Raw genomic sequence first — 24,319 nt, forward strand, 5'->3', positions numbered from 1 at the left:
ACTCTTCTCTCTCTCTTTTAAATTTTATTTATTTATTTATTAGATTTCTACTCCGCCCCTCTAGACTGTGTCTACTCGGGGCGGCTTACAAATAAAAGACAACAATGTAACATAAATAACATCTTAAAATTTACAATTAAAATTAAATCTAACCTGGAAATCAGTAGTTCAATGAGGTAGATCAGGCTATCAAGTCTCATGTGTGTTTGATTTTGATCTTTGCATCTGTTGCTACGTGGTCATGAAATAGGAGAGAAAAAGGCTAGCAATAAAAGCAGATGAGAATGTATCATCTGTAGCTGTCACTGGTAATGAATACCCCAATTTATGGACTTCGTCCCCAACTTGGGAGTATCGTTGGACTAAGGGCAAAAAAAAAGGATACAAAATTGACATGGATAAATGTATCAGTGTTATCACTAATCATTCTGTTAGTGTTAACGGTAGAGTGGAGAATACATCAAACTAGTGATATTCATTGTGTTTTGAGATTTCATAAAACAAGTACAAGATTACTCCTTGTTTTACCTGTAAGAGAAAACTTTGGCACTAATGTTATCTCTCTCTCTCCATATATATATATATATTGTATAAGAATATTCAAGTTTTTTAGAGAAAATGTGCATTGCATGTTTGAGTTTATTTTTATATTTTACACAGGCTTTTTCAATTAGATTTTGTAAACTTAGGATCAAATAATCAATAAAGTGGAATCTTCTTTGTTTCATTCTTTGTATTAGAACATTGCAGAATTTGAAATTATGAACAAATATGAAATATAGATAAAAACAAATTAAGAAAGGTAGAAAAATTTTGACCAGAAGTGATCTACATCAATATTGTTACCTGAACTATTTACTAGATCTTGTTTCGTATGTGTGGTGGGCCACAAATTGTATGCACTTAAGTGTTGCATTGGTTGAATTTCCCCACAGTCACAGAAAATTTGTTCTGTATCCAAGAAGCTCCATTTTACTTGATTATTTTTTGATCTTCCTGCTTTGCTTCAAAGTCTGTTAAGTGAATACCAGATGGTCCAGCTATAGTCTTCTCCAATTAGAGACACTTCAGCATTCATCCAATTTGGCAAGATGTGTTGTTTTTATTCTCCATAGGTTTGGCCCAGCCCCTTCTGGTTTAATATTTAGAGCTTAGGATGTGTGCAGAAAACTTGTCTTCAATGTTACCCATTGTCTAGAGTGTTGATGTCTATTAAGTTTTAGCAAATTGTTTTTTTATAATATAAAGAAGCATCTTCTAGTGCAGAGGCTAGCTGGAACTCAATGGCCGCAAAGGTTTTCCCCAGAACTGTCAAGGCAAGATCATCAGCATAGATAAAACTCCTGTAGTATGGGAATGTGCCTTCCTTGAAATCCAACACTTTGCTGCACTGTAAACTTGCTGTTGAATGAATTGAAATGATAGAATTGATAGAATTCTAGAATTACAGATTTGTAGAGTTGTCGTTCTTGGAGAGTTTCCTCTGAAACTCAGAATGACTACCTGAGCATGCTTCCCCTTTTGTAAAGGAACCATGTCTACACTTCTTTCTAAGGAAATGAGAAAGCTTGAGTTCATTAGAGAGATTCATTTATCATAGGAAATTTGATAGAAGTCCTAGTGGTAGCTAACTTGGAGAGCCATGGCTAGCTCTTTCATCCCTAGAAAACAAAGGCAAGATGTTTCCTCCTGGAGGTTGAGAGGAGTCAGCAACTCTAAGAATAATAATCTTGAGGTAAAAGGAAGGTTAGCACAGGTCAGAACAGGTAAAGAAGCCTAGGAAACTTGAGGATAGAGGATTCTCTACTCTTCCCTGTGCAAAAGACATGCATTGTCTTGGGTGTAAGTTGACCTGCATCTAGTCACTTTCAACAGGAATATATCCCAAGTCATTACAAACATCTAGTCTATCCCTTTCCAATAGAGAAAAACTTCAGCTAGCACATCTCTAACATGTAGTTTTCTAAGACTTCTAAATCTTTTTCACACATGCTGCTGCCAAGCCAGTTAGTTGTATGAGAGACAGTGTGGTGTACTGGATAGAATGAATGCTCAGAACTCAAGAGACCTGAGTTTAAATCCCCATTTGACCACGGAAACTTTCAAGTAGAGTGGCACTGGTAAAACTAGTCCTTAAACATCTCATGTATTGTGAAAACCCTATCAGGGTCGCCTTAAGTCAGATGCAACTTGACAGCATATAATAAACAAAAATTGTCACCCCTCTTATATTTGTGTGAGTGGAAAGTGTCCTCCAGATACTGAGAAACAAACTGTGAACCAATTCTTACATTACAAGCAGCACAAGACTGAGCACGTGCCTGAAGCTCTCGTGCCTTTGTGTTAGTATTCTGGAATTGCTCCCAGCCATGCTTTTCCTTTTCACTTTAAGCTTGCCAAGCACTGCCATAGATTTACTGATTGGTCCTGAGTGCTGAGCTTGCCTGATCAATATGATAGAACTACGATGCCCTCTCATGCAGGAACCCACTCTATAGAAACATTTTTCACTGACCTCTGCATGGGAGCTGTAAAGGCTGAAATGGTCATTAGCCTGGCACTGCCTCCACATTTGGCACGTGCAAGTGCCCTAAACTGCAATTCAGGCAAATAAAGCAGATTTCCAACAGCTGTCTAGCATGCAAGGGCTGTGTTCTGTGACTTGATCTTAATTAGCATGCCAAAATAGTTTTCACAGAGTTTTAATTCAAAAAATGCTCAAATGTGTGGAACGGCAGCAACTGTAGCAACTGTTTTGCACTGCAGTTGTATATTCTGATGGCTAGATAAATGTTGCTGGGACCATATGCCATCACATCTGTTGTATCTCCAGCATTTTGATTGGGTGGCTAGCTGCTTAAAATATGATGAGATAAATAAATCTCTTCCCTTATTTTGTAAAGCCAAAGAAGCAACAGTGGCATTGCTTAGCAACATACAGGGCAGTGATATATGGCGAGCTGTGTGTTTGTGAATCATGACTTCCATTATTATAGCAGAAATAAGTTGTGATGGCTAATTATGCCATATTGCCATGTTGATTTGAAGTGAAGATTTCAACAACCGTATACACTTTTGGTGTAACAAAAGAACATAATTATCCGCAAAAGGACATCTCTCACAGAAAAGGGTGCATTTTAAAGCAAACTAGATTTTGGAATGAAGCCTGAAAGCACCAATGTCTTGAAAGACAGTAGAAATAATGTAGTGTGGCAAATAAATGTAAGAATTACAACCCAGGAACTCCCAGGTTTGATTACCATTGTTCCAGTTAGGTGGTGTTAAACAAAGCACTCTCTCAACCTTGTCCATTTTAATGTTTGACCTATTCTACTAAGCTGTCATGAGGATTGTAACATAATCAAATATGAGGCGCAGAGCTTGCAATATTACTTTAGAAAAGTAACTTTTGTTTTACTTTCTGGGGCACTGTAAATACAAGTTATTATATTGCTGTCATAGATTCAACATTAGCATGTTACATTATTCATATTTTAGTTGCTACCATGCTTTTTATCTATTACCTTCCTTGAGTAAGGTGATTAGGCATGTGTATTCTTGCTCTGTCTTCAGCTTTCTTTAACTGAAATACAAAGCCTTTATAGTAGGTGTTTGGTGATTGGAAATTATGGATGAGGTGTCCCAATTGCTTTATCAATGAGCTGCCCCAGATCTTATGATGCTTAAAGTAACAGAGTACCTCCTGTGTTGCTCCAGAGAGGACTTTCTACACCATAGTCCATGACGTATAGGAGGTAGTCACCTAATCTTCTGGTAGCAGCTAGAGTTTTCCATTTTTCTGTTAACTGGACACTCTAGACCAGTAGTTCACAACCTTGATCCCTGAGATGTTCTTAAACTAAAACTCCCATAAGCCTTCACCACCAGCTGTGCTGGCCAAGATTTCTGACAGTTGTAGTCAAAACCCATATGGGGACCCAGGCTTGGGAACCACTGCTCTAGACATAACAGCAGAGATGGGCAAAGATCAGTAATTCACCTTGTAAGTAGATAATAACCCCACTGTACTGTTTAGCACTCCAAAATAACAATTTAAAAACATGAGCTTGGGAAATGAAAATGAAAAAACTGTCAGTGTCTATATGGAAGTTGTGACGTAGCAGGCTACTCTGATGTCACTGCCAACTCAGGCCTCTCAGAATGCCCACCACACTACTTCACACTCGCTGCCACCAATTGTAATGACTATTTAAGAAGGACAAAGGTTTCCTTCAAAACAAAATAGGTTTATTGAGATAACAAAATAAAATATGAAAATCACAAGTAGCTAATCACGATGTCAATCACTGTTTCTCATTTAATCAATCACAGACTTTCTGTCACTGAATACACAGGCACACAGGCCTCTAAACAAGCTCTTTCTCTCACACACTCCAGATCTGATCTCCCCCACACTTCACACCCCTTTTCTTCCAACTCCTCCCCCTCCAGCTCCACCCTCCATCACCCCATTGGCTGATGATCCACTGCCTAGCCGTGACAGACAGGTGGGGTCAGGGCTGCCTGTTACAGAAGTAAATCCAGTTGCAGTGTTGAGGTCAATGGGTAAATTGCATAGGTTTGTAGCCTGAAAGATAAAGGGGGCAGGAGTCAGGAGTTGTAAGTTATAAAAGTTCAGAGACTGGGAGAAAAGGTACAGGGCAGGACAGAGTTGAATTCTGAGATGAGAGCTGTTTTAATTCTTTTAAAACAAAATTAGGAGAGCACTGTTATTTAGGGCATCCATTCATATAGTAAACTGAAGTGCTTTATTATTGCAAAGAAAAGTATAGAGTTTAAAGGATACAGCTATTAAAATTTCATTTGGAAGTATGCAGCCAACAAAAAGAGAAAGTTCTGAAGATTCAGTAGGTGTTGGTGGCTTACTGAAGGATCTTCTGATAGTTTCTGGGACTTCTGCAGCCAGTTTATTTTTTAAAATTATTATTATTATTATTTTGCTTCTCTTCAACTTCTTTATGTGATATAGTTCCTAAAGAATCTGTCATGAGCCTGTAAGCTCAAGGTTTAGGTACGCTTAAACGGAAGCATCAGACCAAAGCCAGACCAACTCATTGACTTTCTGCAGCCATTAACGTCTTGCCCATTCACACCCCATTAGCTTAACTTCAGAGGAACCTTTTAGTAATAGCTGGGAGCACAAAGGAAGAAATACAGGAACACTTTAAAAAAACAAGCCATGTTTGCCAAGTCAATGCTTGCCTGCGCTCTTCTCCAGACCCACCCACTTTGTGTCTTCCCCTCATCTGCATTTTGAAGCCAAACTGAAGTGAGTGCCGTCTTTGGCATGCCATCATCATAGGAGCTTGACTGGCACTAAAGCTGCTTCCTTTCCAGTTCAAACATCTTTATTTCTCCAAGCCTTTTAAAGTTTTAAAGCTTTTACATTTAGCTGGGTGGCGAAAGAGAGTCTGCTTTGTCTTTAATTATATTGTATTCCCATTATGGCATTGTTAGCCTGCCTCTTGTATGCTGGCCTCATATCTGTTAGAATAAAGGTAATTTAAAAAAAATAAATAATTAAATGAATGATAGATTATTAAGGCCAGACTGAAACGCTGAGCAACCTTGGGAATCATTTCCCAAACACTGATCAAAGTTCAAGCTGGCCAGTTTGTTTGTTTGTTTGTTTGTTTTTTTGGACTTAGATTCCGCCCCATAGCGCTACAAGCACTCTCCGGGCGGTTTACAATTTTAATTATACAGGCTACACATTGCCCCCCCCCCCCAGCAAGCTGGGTACTCATTTTACCGACCTCGGAAGGATGGAAGGCTGAGTCAACTTTGAGCCGGCTACCTGGGATTTGAACCCCAGGTTGTGAGCACAGTTTTAGCTGCAATACAGCGTTTTAACCACTGCGCCACGAGGCTCTACTTGGGGGCAAGTAAGGAAATAAAGTAGTACAAGCTGGTCCCATCACCTTCTGGCAAATAAAAAGGGAAGATATGGAGGCAGTGACAAATTTTACTTTCTTGGACTCCCTGATCACTGCAGATGGTGACAGCAGCGACAAAATTGAAAGACGCCTGCTTCTTGGGAGGAAAGTGATGACAAACCTCGACAGCATCTTAAAAAGCAGAGACATCACCTTGCCAACAAAGGTTCAAATAGTCAAAGCTATGGTTTTTCCTGTAGTGATGTACGGAAGTGAGAGCTGGACCATAAAGAAAGTTGACCGTCGAAGAATTGATGCTTTTGAACTGTGGTGCTGGAGGAGACTCTTGAGTCCCCTGGACTGCAAGGAGAACAAACCTATCCATTCAAAAGGCAATCAGCCCTGAGTGCTCACTGGAAGGACAGATCCTGAAGCTAAGGCTCCAATACTTTGGCCATCTCATGAGAAGAGAAGACTCCCTGGAAAAGACCCTGATGTTGGGAAAGAGCAAAGGCAAGAGGAGAAGGGGACAACAGAGGATGAGATGGTTGGACAGTGTCATCGAAGCAACCAACGTGAATTTGACACAATTCCAGGAGGCAGTGGAAGATAGGAGGACCTGGCGTGCTCTGGTCCATGGGGTCACGAAGAGTCGGACACGAGTGAACGACTAAACAACAACAATAAGGAAATAAAGGGGCATAGTTCCATACAGTACATGCCCCTCCCAGCTTTTCTTTACCCTGCTGCTAATGCAGTTGAATCTTTGTTATTGTTTATGTGAATAACCTGAAAACAGGAGACAGTATACTTTGATGCCACTTTTGATGTTCAAAAAACTGGCGATACATTCGTAAGTGGGAAGTGAAAATGTATATGTCATATGGGGACAGAAATCCCTGGATCATTGTCTTACTTGTGTTGTGTGAAATAGAGATAACTCTACAGCTCTTTTTGATAATCAACCAAAGTGATTTGTCCTTTTCAATATTTCACATGAGAAGCCAAAGTGGTCTTTGTCAAAATTGATAAGTGAAAAAGCAGTGGGAAATGCAATTTTATTTTGTTAACTGCACAGCTGCTGCAGTTCTAGCTTGTTTTCAGCTCTGCTGTCTTGCTCCATAGCTTTCCTATTTCCACTGGAACAGCAACAAATACCTTGATGAGGTGGGCTGTGCAAGATTTGTATAACATAACAGACTGGGAGTGTTAGAGAGGTAAAGGGGACAATTTCATTAAATTGTTTTCACCAGTGAAGAAATGCTGATGGTTTTAAAATGAAAAATTATTGAACTCTGTCAAGTCTCTATATTGTAGATGTTTTGGCAGAAGAAATTGCAAATGTTGTAAAATAGAAAAACTCAGGGAACGACAAGGGGAAAAACAGATAAAATCCAAGGATGCTGATGACCTTCCAATATGAAAATTGCTAAATGGTAAAAATTCAGCTTAAATTTTAAGAAAGGAACACAGTGGCCAGTGTTCATAAACTTAACTAAATGTAAAAGAAATGTGGAAATATAGGAATTTTCCTTCATTAAGTAAAGGAACATAAAGACCATAGGAAAGAAACATAGAGAAACAAATGAAGATATAATTAACCTAGAGTTAGTATGTACCTTACAATTGCACTCATTACTGTACAATTGCATTCATTTCACACGCTAGCAAGGTTATGCTCAAAATCCTCCAAGGCAGGCTTCAGCAGTATGTAGACTGAGAACTCCCAGAAGTACAAGCTGGATTTCGAAGGGGCAGAGGAAGTAGAGACCAAATTGCTAACATGCGCTGGATTATGGATAAAGCCAGAGAGTTCCAGAAAAACATTTACTTCTGCTTCATTGACTATGCAAAAGCCTTTGACTGTGTGGACCACAGCAAACTATGGCAAGTCCTTAAAGAAATGGGAGTGCCTGACCACCTTATCTATAGACATATGTAGGACAGGAAGCAAGAGTTAGAACTGGATATGGAACAACTGATTGGTTCAGAATTGGGAAAGGAGTATGACAAGGCTGTATATTGTCCCCCTACTTATTTAAGTTATATGCAGAATACATCATGCAAAAGGCTCTTCTCTGGCTCTTTTACACACACACGCACACACACACACACACACAGAGAGAGAGAGAGAGATAGAGAGAGAGAGAGAGAGAGAGAGAGAGTTTGGAGGGAGGAGGAAAATATTTTGCAAATTTTGTCCACTTTCTTCTGAAGTAACTACTGTATATGCTGTGTTTATGTTTCTTAACTGTTAATACATAGAGGAAATTGACTCTATGGCTTTGTAGAGACACCGGTTCTGAAAGGATGTGCTGGATTGTTGTGACAACATGTTCTTGGGCGTCTAACAGTCTCAGACTCAATGTATTATACATTATGGCACTGAAAGTATGGGCTTTCCATTTGTCTTAGAGAAGGACATTTATGAAAATAAGATATATTCCTTGTCTGCTAATTGACTGAAATAAATATTTTAGTTTTATTGCAGATACAGTAAGGTTGGATTAATGTGTTTCCCATCCAAAGATTAAAGACGTATGGAGTCCCAGTATTGATGACAATTGAAAAGACAATGTTCATCTCCCCCTCCCTATGTAAACAAAGTTAATTAAAGGGTTTGAGCAAATTCATACCTGAATTCAGTGTAATCCACGATCCACACACATAAAAAGAATGGCCAAAAGCACAACAATGTGCATTGTTATATAATTCAGATTCTGATATTGGAAGCTTACTTTTTTTTTTTCAAATATTGAGCCTTGTGGCGCAGTGGTTAAAGTGCTGTACTGCAGCCAAAACAGTGCTCACGACCTGGGGTTCGATCCTAGGTAGCTGGCTCAAGGTTGACTCAGCCTTCTGTGCTTTATGTTCCAAAACAGGAACTTCCCAAGGTCTGGAGATACCTTTCACAGTAGTACTATCTAGTATCCTTTTAACTAAAAGTGCCAAAAATGAAACTGGGAAGCTTCCATGTATACCATACCTGCCCTCTCCTCAGCTATAGCTAATCTTGTTTAGCTCATTGTTGCAGGACTTGCTGTTGACAATGGAAAGGATGAAGGCAATAGAGAATATCCTTTGTCCACACCAAGCTCTGCCAACTTCAAGGTTGTAAAGTTTGAGATTGGAGATGTATGTATTTGTGTGCCAAGTGACTATCCTAGAATCTTCGGCAGCATGGTTATTTGAAAATCTGGGATTTGTAATCCAGAAACATCTGTACACCTGGAATGATACATTTAGTGGGTCACTAAAGAGTAAGTATTTATGTTAAATTCTTTAAATGTAATTGCAATTTTAAGAGAGAATTACAATGCATCGGCTACTACATGTATTAGAACAAATCTTTTATTAAATATTGATCTGTTGCTTAGCATAGTAAATTGCACTAGAGTAGGCACATTGAACCTATGGAGATTTATCAAGTCAATTCCTTTGTAAATTCAGTTGATTCAAATATGCCTTCTATAACTTCAGTTTACTATGCTAAAATAAGCCTGTTATAGTAGGCCTATTTGAACCATTGTAATTTATGGAGGAATTGATTCATCAGATACTCATTGACTCAATGGGTGTACTCTAGTATGATCTAGTATGCAAGCAACAGTATGTAACTACCATTTGAATAAAGTACTATTAACATTATTTAGCCACTAAAACTGCCAGATTTTTTTTTTAAAAAAATAACAAACTTTGATTTTTCCTTCAGCTAAATTCAGATTAATGTGAAATATGTTACTGGGTAAATGATTCTGGAATCTTTCTGTGGCAGCCAGTGATGTTTTGAAAAATGTAAAGGGCATATATTTCTCAAAAAAACAGACTAATAAGTTTTACCTCTGATCTCATGGTATAAGGGTAAAGTAGTAAATAATGTACATTTAGGTACATAAACAATGTCTGTACAATTGGTTTGGGGATAATATCCTTCCAGCACAATAATGGCCATTATCTGATATTTATTTATTTCCTTTATATCTTAGTTTAAAGCCTACTGAGGGAGAACACAGCTCAAGTCACATTAATCATTTCCCCATTTATTTATTTTCATGTTCAAACTCTTGAATCAAAGAGCAAAAGATTATGGCTGAAATAATACAGAATCGTGTTCACAAGCCAGGTCCTCATGAGAAACATAAATACAATACGACTTTTGGGAGATTATTAGTCTCCACAAGTAGACATGGTTTGCTTAATTCCCCATGGCAGCACTCACCTACATTCATGTCATGTTAATTGCCTTTGTTTTTTTTCCCCATCTTCACGAGGAATGAGACGTTTTTGATTTGAAGAACTTTTAAAATGAGAGAATGAAGGAGATGCTTCTTTAAAACATACACATCTTCTGGATTTTTCCTCATAAAAGAAAAAAAGAAAAAGAAAACACACACAAATCAACATTTTTCAAGAAAAGCAGTTATCTGTGAAAAGGATTGCTTTAAGGCATGTACTGTATGTTGAAATGCAGTCAGGTTGAATACTTGCCCAGTAAGTCTATATAGCAAACTCATACGTGGTGTTAAACTATTGCTCTTAAATCTTTCTTCTTTCAAGAAGACAAAGAAAAGTTTTAACACCACAGATGACATTTACTACCTACTTCTCTATCACCCAAAGAAATTGCAGTATTAACCTAGTTGCTGAAGGGAATAACGACTTTTAACTTGGTAATAGAAGGTTAGAGTCCTCCACCCTCTCTTCCATCACCCTGGAGGATGAGCAATTTAACCTCTCTTCCTATCCTATAAGAGTATAACCTCTTCTGCTGAGCATGCTTTCTCAGCTTAGAAGAAAACAATGACCTTTACCTAGTTTCCCATCCTTCACAGTATGACTCATTGTCATTTAATTAATTGTTTCAAAAGGTCATTTTTGTGGCAAAATACTGAGAATGCTATTTTCTTTGAACTCCATTTGGAAATACAAAAAAAATTAATAATCATACACTTGAACCCGAGACAGAGAAGAAGAAAGCCATTGTAGTGTAGTGGAAAGTACAGTTTAGGGTCAATATGTTGTACTGGGGTTTGCCAAGCCAGAACACAATTAAGATCTCTGAACTGGCATGTCTTTCCATTAGATTGTGATAGAAGTCAGCTTTCTGCATAGAAATGGAGGATCCTCTTATCTTTATTGATCTGAAAAGGCACATGCTAGCAGCATAACCAATTTCCATGGGGATGCTGTTCCTCAGCTACCAAGATATAAGAACCCTTACCTCTCAGTTCTGTATGGTATCTTTTGACTTCCTTATACATCTCAAAAGGGACACAAACATGTTCTTTTCTTGTATGTATCCTTCATTTCCCCCTTCATGGATTGCTGCCTTGTCATGGCGAAGGGGCTTGAGTAATTCAGAGAAGCTATGGGCTATGCCGTACAGGGACACCCAAGACGGACAGGTCATAATGGAGAGTTCTGACTAAACACGATTCACCTGGAGTAGGAACTGGCAACCCACTCCAATATTTTTGCCAAGAAATCTTCATGGACAGAAACAAAAGGCTAAAAGGTATGATGCCGGAAGATGAGCCCATCAGGTCAGAAGGCATTCAACATGCTACTGAGGAAGAGCAGAGGACAACTACAAGTAGCTCCAGAGCGAATGAAGTGGTTGGGCCAAAGCCGAAAGGACGCTCAGCTGCGGATATGCCTGGAAGTGAAAGGAAAATCTGATGCTGCAAAGAAAAATACTGCAAAGAAAAATACCTAGAATGAAAGATCTATGAACCTTAGTAAATTGGATATGGTCAAACAGTAGATGGCAAGAATAAATATTGACATTCTGGGTGTCAGTGAACTAAAATTTATTTATTTATTTATTTATTTATTTATTTATTTATTTATTTATTTATTCTTTCTTTCTTTCTTTCTTTCTTTCTTTCTTTCTTTCTTTCTTTCTTTCTTTCTTTCTTTCTTTCTTTCTTTCTTTCTTTCTTTCTTTCTTTCTTTCTTTCTTTCTTTCTTTCTTTCTTTCTTTCTATTTGTACCCTGCCTATCTGGTCAAAACGATCACTCTAGATGTTTTCCAGACAGATAAAAATACAAACACATATACATATAACAAAAAATAAAAATATCCAGGAATAGACAATTAAACAATAAGGAATAAACAATAAGCAAATTCTTCAAGATGGCAAAAGTAACAAGGAATAGATAAAGAAGGAAAATTAATTGTTATCTGGAGGGAAGGCCTGCTTAAACATCCATGTGTTTAGATGGGTCTTAAAAATACCCAGCGACGGGTACCCCTCTCTGGAGGCAAGTTGTTCCAGAGGCGAGGAGCCACTGCCGAGAAGGCCCGATTTCTTTTTTTTTTCCTTTTGGGCCTCCCTCGGCATCAGGCTCCTCAGCCTCACCTCCTGACTCGATCGAGTGATACGGGTAGTTCTTGGTGGGAGAAGGCATTCCGTCAAATATCGAGGCCCTAAACCGTTTAGGGCTTTATACGTAAGCGTCAACACTTTGAAGTCAATGTGGAACCGAATGGCAGCCAATGCAGTGCGGCCAGAGTGGGTGTGATATGTTGGTATTTTCTCACTCCACTAAGAAGTCTGGCCGCCGCATTCTGCACCACTTGGAGTTTCCGCATCACCCTCAAAGGTAACCCCACATAGAGCGTGTTGCAGTGGTCTAATCTTGAGATTACGAGTGCATGCACCAAGGTAGTGAGCGCCCCGACATCGAGATAGGGTCGGGAATAGGCGAATTCAATTCAGACGATTACCATATCTACTACTGTGGGCAAGAATCCCATAGAAGAAATGGAATAGCCCTCATAGTCAACAAAAGAGTGGGGAAAGCTGTACTGGGATATACTCTCAAAAATGATAGAATGATTTTAATACAAATCCAAGGCAGACCTTTCAACATCACAGTAAACCAGGTTTATGCACCAACCACTGATGCTGAAGAGGCTGAAATTGACCATTTCTATGAAGACTTACAACATCTTCTAAAACTGACACCAAAGAAAGATGTTCTTCTCATTATAGGAGATTGGAATGCTGAAGTAGGGAGCCAAGAGATAAAAGGAACAATAGGGAAGTTTGGCCTTGGAGTTCAAAATGAAGCAGGGCAAAGGCTAATAGAGTTTTGACAAGAGAATAAGCTGGTCATCACAAACACTCTTTTCCAACAACACAAGAGGTGACTCTACATATGGACATCACCAGATGGGCAATAGCGAAATCAGATTGATTATATTCTCTGCAGCCAAAGATGGAGAAGCTCTATACAGTCAGCAAAAACAAGACCTGGAGCTGATTGTGGCTCTGATCATCAGCTTCTTATAGCAAAATTCAAGCTCAAACTGAAGAAAGTAGGAAAACCCACTGGGATAGTCAGATATAATCTAAACCACTGGTTCTCAACCTTGGCTTACTCAGGAGTTGTGGACTGCAACTCCCAGAAGCCTTCACCACCAACTGTGCTGGCTGGGGTTTCTGGGAGTTGCAGTTCAAAAACATCCAAGTAACAAAGGTTGGGAACCTAGGATCTAAACCAAAACCCTTATGAATACACAGTGAAATAACAGATTTAATGAACTAGATTTGGTGGACAAAGTGCCTGAATAACTATGCATGGAGGCTTGTAACATTGTACAGGAGGCAGCAACAAAAACCATTCCAAAGAAAAAGAAATTTAAGAAAGCAAAGTGGCTGTCCAACGATGCCTTACAAATAGCAGTGAAGAAAAGGGAAACAAAATACAACGGAGATAGGGAAAGTTACAGAAAATGGAATGCAGTCTTCCAAAGAATAGCAAGGAGAGACAAGAGGGACTTCTTAAATGAACAGTGCAAAGAAATAGACGAAAATAACAGAAAAGGAAAAACCAGAGATCTGTTCAAGAAAATTGGAGATATTAAAGGAACATTTTGTGCAAAGATGGACATGATAAAGGACAAAAATGGTAGGGACCTCACAGAAGCAGAAGACATCAAGAAGAGGTGGCAAGAATATACAAAGGAATTATACCAGAAAGATCTGGATATCCCGGACAACCCAGATAGTGTGGTTGCTCACCATGAGCAAGACATCCTAGAGAGTGAGGTCAAGTGGGCCTTAGGAAGCATGTCTAACAACAAGGCCAGTGGAGGTGATGGCATTCCAGTCGAAATCTTTAAAATCTTAAAAGATGACGCTGTTAAGGTGCTACACTCAGTATGCCAGCAAGTTTGGAAAACTCAGCAGTGGCCAGAGGATTGGAAAAGATCAGTCTACATTCCAATCCCAAAGAAGGGCAGTGCCAAAGAATGCTCCAACTACCTACCGCACAGTTGCACTCATTTCACACACTAGCAAGGTTATGCTCAAAATCCTACAAGGTAGGCTTCAGCAAAAGCTTTTGACTGTGTGGACCACTGCAAACTATGGCAAGTCCTTAAAGAAATGGGAGTGCCTGACCACCTTATCTACCTCCTGAGAAATCTATATGTGGGACTGAAAGCAAGAGTCAGAACTCAATATGGAACAACTGATTGGTTCAAAATTGGGAAAGGAGTATGACAAGGCTGTATATTGTCTCTGTATATTATTTAACTTATATGCAAAATACATCATGTGAAAGGATGGACTGGAGGAATCCCAAACTGGAATTAAGATTGCCAGAAGAAATATCAACAACAGATATGCAGATGATACACTCTGGTGGCAGAAAGTGAGGAGGAATTTAAGTACCTCTTAATGAGGGTGAAAGAGGAGAGCGCAGAAATGGTCTGAAGCTCAACATAAAAAAAACTAAGATCATGGCCACCTCATGACAAACAGAAGGGAAAAATATGGAGGCAGTGACAGATTTTACCTTCTTGGCCTCCATGATCACTGCAGATGGTGACAGCAGCGATAAAATTAAGAGACTCCTGCTTCTTGGGAGGAAAGCGATGACAAACCTAGACAGCATCTTAAGAAGCAGAGACATCAGCTGTCCAACAAAGGAAAGCATAGTCAAAGCTATGGTTTTTCCTGTCGTGATGTATGGAAGTGAGAGCTGGACCATAAAGAAGGCTGGTTTCTGAAGAACTGATGCTTTTGAATTGTAGTGCTGGAGGAGACTCTTGAGAGTCCCCTGGACTGCAAGGAGAACAAACCCATTCATTCTGAAGGAAATCAACCCTGAGTGCTCACTGGAAGGACAGATCCTGAAGCTGAGGCTCCAATACTTTGGCCATCTCATGAGAAGAGAAGACTCCCTGGAAAAGCCCCTGATTTTGGGAAAGTGCGAAGGCAAGAGGAGAAAGGGACAACAGAGGACGAGATGAGATGGTTGGACAGTGTCATCGAAGCAACCAACATGAATTTGACCCAACTCCGGGCGGCAGTGGAAGACAGAAGGGCCTGGCGTGGGGTCATGAAGAATCGGACATGACGTAATGATTAAACAACAACAACATCCTTCATTTCTGTAATTGAAACCATTTTTGTTGCTGTAATTCCATAATCAACCAACTTGGCCAATGGCTGGCGGTGATTGTAATTGTACTGCAACATATATCTGGAGAGCACTAGGCACAGAAAAGCTGCAGATCTAGTCAATTTGGGTTTTTATGACAGCAAAAGAGTCATCCCAGTATACATTATATCAGTTTACACCTTCATCAACTAATATCCAGGTGTCAAGTATCAAGTTGAAGGAAGCAGCATTAGATTTTTTAAAAAATGGTGGTAGCAGCTGTTCCCATTTTGCATGTACAGTACTTTATCAATATGCGTAGAACCAAGACACCTGTACTCTACATGTATTTTATTTGTTTATACAGTACATAGTACTTAAAAACTTGGCATGGATTTAAGTCAAAATTTCAGCTTTTCCTCTGCCCTGCTCTAGTTGGGGCCCTTCTTCTTTTTTAAAGGAAATGATTTGCCTTTCTAAGCAGCCCATTCCTAACTGAATGATGATGGAGGATGGTGATAAGCTAAGAAAGTGGAAGAAAGAACTCAGCTGTCCTCACTGCTGTTGTTCTATCAGTATGTGGGAAGAGGAACAGTCTTTGCATATGCATGGTATAACCCAGGAGTGGTGACAGCTGCGAATTGGTATATAGCTTTCACAGTTTAGGCGTAAAAATATTTGAGTCAAAATAGAAAACACACACACAAAAAACCCTGTAAGTTTTGAAATGTACATGCGCCTGTTTTTTAATGGCTGGATTTCCCCCCTCGGTAAACAAAGCTCATCCCAGAGCTGTAACTACCAGCTTTGGCACCTGCAGTAAGCCGCCAAATCAACTTTGTAATTGACAACATGAACATAACATTGAGATTATTGCAGCACTAAACACCTTGCTGGTATGTCCCCTCCTCCACAGGGGATCAACAGCATTGTCAGACCTACCAAAAAAAATTAAATCGAAAGTGTGTGTTGTATGTATGCTTTTATATTTATACAAGCGACTAGCAGAAGTATTTTGGCAAAATGTTTTGGCTTCTGCCTTCCTCAGTTACTCTGACAAAAGTATTATAATATGTTTGTTAGTTACTCTTGTTCTAGTGATTAATCCCATCCTTCAGGGATCCAGAAAAATCTTGATTGAAGTGTTGTTCAGTTCTTATTATCTCTCACTGTGCGTATGTGTATGTGTACACATATATGGATAGAATATATACATATATATTGTTTAGCATGCCACATATATTAATTAATCAATATTGTCCCACAAGGAGTCTACCAAAATGCAAGCTGACCTGTCCTCTTACATGAGAGGTCAGGTCTACTCGCTATTTGGTTATTTCAGCCCTCCATTTGGTTATCACCTGCTGTTCTAGCACCTCCTGGATAGATCTACTCTCTGCTGCCTTAGCATGCCTTGGTATATTTAACCACCTTCTGCTCTCCTCCTGTGGCCATCTTTTCTGTGGCACTTAAACTAGGCTGCCAAGGGAAATTAAAACAAGGACTGGTGTTTCTAAATTTGATGCTTGGACAAAAAACCTAGTTGTCTCACTTTAGTTACAACTCTCAATATTTGAATACTGTTATCAGTTAAGTACATATGCCAGGTGGAACACACTGCACATCCTATCTACACAGTTGGGGCTTCCCCTAAAATCATAGTTGTAAAATCTAATGTGTTAATTAGCTCCAAACTTTCTGAGTTTACCCTACCCACTTTCTCTGCTAGCTTTGGGCACTCTGGGCCAAATCCAATTGTCAGCCATAAGTAGAAGAGTTAATGTGCCTTTATAAGTCAACACTTCTGTAAGTTTCATTAATTCACTGAATCTATTGTAGCTGGGCATAACTATTGGATTTCCACATTCTGACACCATCTAATGCAGGGTAAGGTTTTCTTCTTGTTGCTGTTCCTGAGAAGACTAGCAAGAGAGAAACCCTCTTATGCAAATTTGGGAGGGCAAAGAGAACGGGGAAATGGGTCTAATGCCCACTTCAGATGTCAGTGGATTCAGCTGTAAGGACGAAATATTTGTGAAAATGAATGACTTATCAAAAAAAGTATTCTTGCTATTAGAAACTGCATTTCAAGAGGTAACATTTGTTTTTACAGTGAGAATTTCAGTAAGGGGAAATGATCCTTTTGGGGAGAAAGATTAAATAGAAATATTTTAAACAAGCAAACAAACAAAAACCTAAATTTAGACATAGCTGTTCACAGCAGCATTTATAAACATATACACATAGTCTCTAAAGATTTTGTTGTGTCAGATATGTTATTCTGTGAGGAAAAACTAGGAACAACAATGCTGACAGTGAAGGTGAAATATGTGAAGTTAGATACTAGTCACCTGGATTCAGCTTCTGAAGAGGAGCTACGGAAGTTAAACTCATCGCTTCCATATCAATTCCCTTGGCTTAGACAGAGGGAAGAAAGGGCTTTATTTATTGTTTATATGCACCTGCATTCAAAGAAGCGGTGTTGTTGTTGTCCTCCTCCATGCCCTCCCCAACTCTGTGATGCAATTTCAGATTGGCCCAAGATCACTCCATAGCACTTTCAGCTGCCAGGATCTTATTGCTCCAAATCAATTGCTCTCTCCACTGAATCTCAGGCGTTCTCCTCTTATTGGTGCACACATTTCTTAAATTATATGAGTTACGTTCAACTAAAGTACCTCAGGTATTTTCTAATTTCATGCATAATTATGATGCAGCGCATAACAACACAGTCCTAAATATGTGGTCTGCTTGCCTATCGACTTCAGGGAGTTCTTCAGAAATTCAGCTCTACCCACCACAGTTTTAATGTTTGCATTATATCACTGCTAAGGAGATCCATTTAAGATCTTGAACTTCAGAGATAAAAGTTGGGTCACAAGCCAAACTTGTGAAATGAATTATGTTTTCTAATTATTGCTATTATTTATATTGCACCTAACAATATACTCCGTTTTTTATGTGATATGACAGGCAACTCTGATTTTGGTTTATAGTTGCAGTGTTGATGGAAGACTGACATTCACATGTGATTGATTGATTGACGACTACTGTGTCTGCTCTGTCCCATAAATCAACAGATGGCTTGATAGAAGTAAAATGACTTTGTGATATACAACCAGGCTTCTATTTTTGACTTTGGCATCAGTGAATACATGCCAAATTTTGCTTAATAGCTTTCAAATTTAGTATATTTTGAAGGTCTTTTTTAAAGACTTCAACATTGTTGTTTCCCAAAAGATGCTTACAAGAGGTTTTTGCCAAGAAAGCCATAAGTTGAACAGGATGGAATGAAAGTAGCTCTACTGTTATCAAGAAGTATTTGACCTTGAGTCAATTAACTGAGGTGACATGAGTAGAAGATTCTATATGATAAAATAAGTGTATACAAATGTCATAGAAAGAAACTTCTTAAAGTAGTTTTAACTTTTTAAACTAATGATGGTTTTCACATTCTTTTGGCTTAATTTACTGTAGGGTATCTGTGTGTGTTTTATTTTATTGGAAGAAAGATGGAGTGTGAATAAAGTAAATAAAAATAAATGTTGTCCAAAAACATATATTGTGTGTCTGTGGCAAAATTTATTCTCAAAAATAGTGTTTTGTTGTATTGACATTTTTTTCAGGAAGTCGAACTTTGTCGCATTAACAGCCAGGAAAAGCTGGGGCTGACGGTCTGTTACCGTACAGATGATGAGGAAGACACAGGAATCTACATCAGTGAGGTAAAGATTATGAAAGTGGGTGGCCCTAATGGGGGGGGAGTTAGAAATCATCATTCTGTAGCCTGAATACAGAAATCCTAGCTGTTTTCTGATCTTTGTCCATTTCAGTTGGTTAGCAGGTTAAATTAATATTGTCCAAACTATGTAATTGTTATTGCAAGCAAGTGTGTTTAATGTAAATGCTTCAGATGCATCATCTTTGTCAGAAAACATGCCTGAAAGCCGTTAGTGCTCCTTGACACTGTTGTTAAATCCCCTGAGAAAGTGAAACTTCAGGATTTCTCAGGTATATTTCTTCAGTATTGTGATAGGTCCAGTAGAAAATGACATCTAATATTCTATTGTCTAAAGAGAGATGGAGAAGGCAAATCATACAAGCACTCCAGCAGATTACCCATTGCATGCCCATTGTGATAGGGAGTCTGTCTGAGTGACTGGACACTTACATGATTTCCCGTCTACTCTGTATTTTGAGAGTAAGATACTGCACAGTGATTTCTTTTCTTTTATTTCATTGTTTGATCTCAAAAAAAGAGGAGAAAGCAAGACATTTGTGTTGGAAAATATGATAACATAAAGCAGGCACAGGTAAAGTGTCGCCCTCCACATGTTGTTGCACTACAGTTCCCAAGATTCCGTACCATTGGATATGCCGAGTTGTGCTGATGGAGTTGCAGTTTAACAATATCTTGCCCACCATATGAGGTTCTTATTATTTGAAACAGAAAGCAACTGGCATAACTATAACAGCAAACTTCTACAAAATTTATGAGACCCCACTTGAATTCCTGGTCACTCCTTCACCCAAAGTGGCATTTCTGTCATTCAGTGAGGAATCCAAATGGGAAATGGTTGCAATTTCTGTAATTATGAATAAATGTTAGTTCTGAAGAAAACGAACCCCTAATGTCCACCTTGTTTTGTGCCTTCTTTTTATGAAAGTAATTTTTAATAAGGACAATATCCCATTGACTTGCTCAAATTAAAACATGTCATAGTATGTGTGACAACCCCAGACCTACTGGAGTATGCCACACTATAAATATGCTGCCACCAACCATTCCCTATAAGGAGTCACACAGACCAGGAATGGATTTTAACAAATAAAAGAACAAGGTTTATTTAAATAACAAACAGGGTAAATAAAAAGATCAAGTAAATAAGATACTGTAATGTGGCTTAGTCTCAATCATACATACAACACTTTGGTTCACACAGAACACTTAACTTGAAGCACAGACCCTGAACCTATCAGTTCTGGCTAACCATACAGACACCTGAACCTATCAGGTTGGTACTGACTGACACACAGTAGTACCCTGTCTGACACACAGACTCCCACTCAAGCTTCTTCTCTCAGCTCTTCTCCAGCTTCTTCCTAACTTCTCCACACAGGCTTCACATATATATACAGTACAGCCCCTCCTCCTGATGTCCCGCCTTCCACTCCCCATAGGATGGAACTTTCCCTCCAAACCCATGACAGACAGGTAACATCAGTGCTGTATGTAACACCTCCCCTCTTTATAAGTTGTTTTGTAGGGGGAAAGCTAAGGTGCTTTTCACCAAAAAACAACCTGGACCCAAAACAAACAAAAACAGTCATATAATAACATACAATACCATACTTACTTATACTTACACTCTATTAGGCATTTAAACATTTCCCATTAACAATACATCAAGTTACCTTTATTCATACAAACCAACATGTTTAATAAACAGACACATTTGACTTTTTGTCATCAAAATATATACATAGTCCATGTTTCTTTCGCCGTCTTCATTCTTCAGGTCTTCTTGACAAGGCGTCAGCAACACAGTTCACTGACCCTCTGACCACCTTCACTTCAAAGTCATAGTCTTGCAGATTTAAAGCCCACCTCATAAGTTTACTATTGTGGGTTTTCATTGTCTTTAACCATTGCAGTGGTGAATGGTCAGTGCACAGAATAAAATGTCTTCCCCAGATGTAAGGCTTGGCCTTCTGGATCGCGTAGACTATGGCCAGGCACTCCTTTTCCACGGTTGCCAAATGTCTCTCACCTTTCTGGAGTTTCCTACTCAGGTAGGACACTGGATGCTGGTCACCATTCTCATCTTCCTGGCAAAGAACTGCTCCTACCCCGCTGTTAGACGCATCGGTGTAGATGATGAACTCCCGGTCGAAGTCTGGAGCACGCAGCACTGGATAATTGATGAGCGCCTCCTTCAACCTCCGGAACGCCTCCTCACAGTCACTGGTCCACGGGATGCGGTCATCAGCCTTCTTCCTCGTCAGATCGGTCAGCGGAGCCGCAATCTCGCTAAACCTCGGGATGAACTTTCTGTAGTAGCCCACCAACCCAAGAAATGATTTGACTTTTTTCTTGGTGTTGGGTCTAGGCCAATCACGAACTGCTTCTATCTTGGCCTCTAGGGGTTTCATCACTCCTCCCCCTACTATGTGACCCAAATATTTTATTTCTGGGCTACCCAGCTGCAGTTTGTTCTCTTTGCAGAGCCTAGGCCAAAGCACTTCCTCCCCTGGGTCAAAGTGCCTCTCCCTGGCTTCCTGGTCATCCCAAGCTTTCTTTCTGACCTTTTGAGCTTGCAGGGTCTCTGCTGCTAGCTCTAGGTTTCTCTTTAGGTCATTCATCAAGGTGTCTATGTATGTCACAACATCTTGTGGGTCATCCTGGGTGATCTGCTCCCAATTTTGTTTGATCAAATCAAGGGGCCCTTTCACCCTTCTCCCAAACAAAAGTTCAAACGGACTGAACCCGGTACTGGCTTGTGGCACTGATCGATAAGCAAACAAAAGGGATTGCAGCTTCTGGTCCCAATTGTTTGGATTCTCTGCCAAGTAAGCCCTAATCATGCGCATTAGAGTCCCATTGAACTTCTCAGTTAACCCATTACTTTCAGGGTGATAGGCAGTGGTTTCCTTGTGCTTAATTCCACAGATTTGCCATAAGCGTTTCATGAGCTTCGATGTGAACGATGCGCCCAAATCTGTGATTATTTCTGAGGCAAATCCCATCCTGGACATATACCCCACCAAGGCATCTGCCACTGTGTTAGTTTCAATGTTAGTCAAGGGTATGGCTTCAGGGTACCTCGTGGCATGGTCCACAATGGTGAGAATGAACCTGTTCCCCCTCTTTGTGGCCTTGGGCAAAGGTCCCACAATATCCACCCCTATGCATTTGAACGGAGTGTCAATCACAGGCAAAGGGCACAACTTTGCTTTGGTCCTGTCACGATTATTCCCCTGCCGCTGACACACATCACATTTTTTACAGAACTCCCTGATCTGCTTCCCTATGTCAGGCCAGTAAAAATTCTGTGTGATTCTCTGCTGTGTCTTGTTCACCCCCAAGTGCGCAGCAAACATGTCAGCGTGCCCCCTTTGCAAGACCATGGGGCGATACTTTTCAGGTACCACTAGCTGACTTCTGATCCCATCTCCCCCTTTTGAGATATTCCTCAGGGTCTCTCTATACAAAATCCCCTTTTTCTCTAGAAATCTCACTGGGGTTTCAGGTGTTAGCTGGGCGTCTGTCACCTGTTCAAAACACTTTTGGAGAGTGGCGTCTGCCTTTTGCTCTTGGCCAAATCGACTGTCTGTGGTTAAGGTTTCCTCCACAGCTTCGGAACTCCCCTCTGCTTCCGTCTCGGGCTCATCATTACCCCCCTGAACTGTCCCCGTGGTGGCTTGTGAACGTGTAATCACTAGCACCCGTTTCACATGTTCAGCCAGGTCATTTCCCACGAGCACGGCTGCTGGCAGAGTCGATGAAATCGCTAGCCGCCAAACTCCCCTCCAGCCTTGAAAGTTCACAGGTACCTCAGCGACTGGCAGCGAGATCACCTGTCCCTCAATCCCTGCCACCTTTATGCTCTCATTCGGGATTATATACTCCCTAGGAATAATATCTGGATGGCACAGGGTCACCTGGGAACAAGTGTCCCTCAGCCCCCGATACTGATGGTCAAGTATTCCTACGTCCACCCCTGCTGTTTCAAACAACTGAGAATCTGTTCTCACGAGCAAGCAGCGCTTGACCTCCACAAGAGGACCATTTTCCTCAGCCTGATCAGCAGATGTAACTGTTCCAGATTGAGTAGCCATGGCAACAGGCTCCCTCAGTGACAAGGAGCTTTGCTCTTTCTGGACACAGAACACAGCTTTTGGCTTGGTTCCACTCAAATCCTGAGGCACAATTCCTTTTAGCTGCTTTAATTTCTCACACTCTGAGATTAGATGGCCCTTTCCCTGACAGAAATAACATTTTCTACTATATTTTGAGTCTTTCTCATCTTGTTTTGGTTTTCCCTCCAAAATCTGAGGTCTTGGTTTCATGTCTGAGGGCTTCCCTTCACCATGGGCCCCTCCCCCTTGCTGGCTTTTCCCTGGTCCCTGAGAGTACTTGCTGTAGGTGTCTTTAGGTTTCCCCATCGATTTCCCCTCACCCAAGGGCTTTCTTATTTGGGAAATAAAATCTGCGATCTCGGCTGCTTCTGCCACAGATTTCGGTTTCCTTTCCCTCACCTGGAATTTCAGTTCCCCATGCAGGACTGAATAGAACTGTTCCAGCGCTATCAAGTCTTTGAGCTGCTGAAAGGTCTCTGTCCCCTCCTGAGATAGCCATTTCTCTAGCAGCCTCACCAATTGGGCCCCCACTTGGGTAAAAGTCTGCTCTGGTTTCTTGGTGATTGACCTGAATCTTTGCCTCAGCTGTTCCGCATTTATCCCATGTCTGGCAAACACCAGTTTTTTAAACTCTGCAAAATCTTTCATCAGTTCCTCTGGCATCTCTGCATAGACTTCTGCAAGGCTGCCACTGATTAAAGATCGCATGATGGTCATCTTCTCAGTTTCCCTTACTGAGAAGTCCACAAACGCTCTTTCCACTAGGGAAAAGAACACTTCAGGACAATCTCCCTTGTGGTACACAGGGAATTTCTTCAGGTCAGCTTTAGACAATTGGCCTCCCTCAGAATCCCTATTGTTATTATTGTTCTGATTCATCAGTTCTAATTTTCTTAACTCAAACGCCATTTTCTCTCTCTCCAATCTTTCTGCTCTTTCCATTCTCTCTCTCTCTAATTCAAATTGCCTTTGTTTCTCTCTTTCCCTTTCCTCCATTTCCCTCACCCTCAGTTCATGCTGTTGGGCTATGAGCAATTTTCTGAGTTCTGGGTTCTGTTCTCCCGTGCTGTCACCCTGCACTGAGCCAAATTCATCCTCAGAACCTTGGTCAACCTGGGGGTCTTTCACTTCACCCATTTCTGCCATTTGGCTTCGAGTCAAGGGCA

The 24,319-nt window shown here is 40.2% G+C and overlaps 1 protein-coding gene across 3 annotated transcripts in view; it reads left to right on the top strand.

Annotated features, from left to right (window-relative positions):
- The window catches only part of PDZRN4 (PDZ domain containing ring finger 4), a 311,285-nt gene that overhangs the window by 257,938 nt on the left and 29,028 nt on the right, over positions 1-24,319 (top strand). For all 3 annotated transcript variants that reach the window (XM_073000473.2, XM_078376859.1, XM_078376860.1), the window contains one exon: positions 18,920-19,018. In XM_073000473.2, coding sequence (XP_072856574.2) covers positions 18,920-19,018 — 99 coding nt within the window. The remainder of the gene's footprint in view (positions 1-18,919; positions 19,019-24,319) is intronic.

Source organism: Pogona vitticeps, chromosome 5, assembly GCF_051106095.1.
Source record: "Pogona vitticeps strain Pit_001003342236 chromosome 5, PviZW2.1, whole genome shotgun sequence".
NCBI lineage: Eukaryota > Metazoa > Chordata > Lepidosauria > Squamata > Agamidae > Pogona > Pogona vitticeps.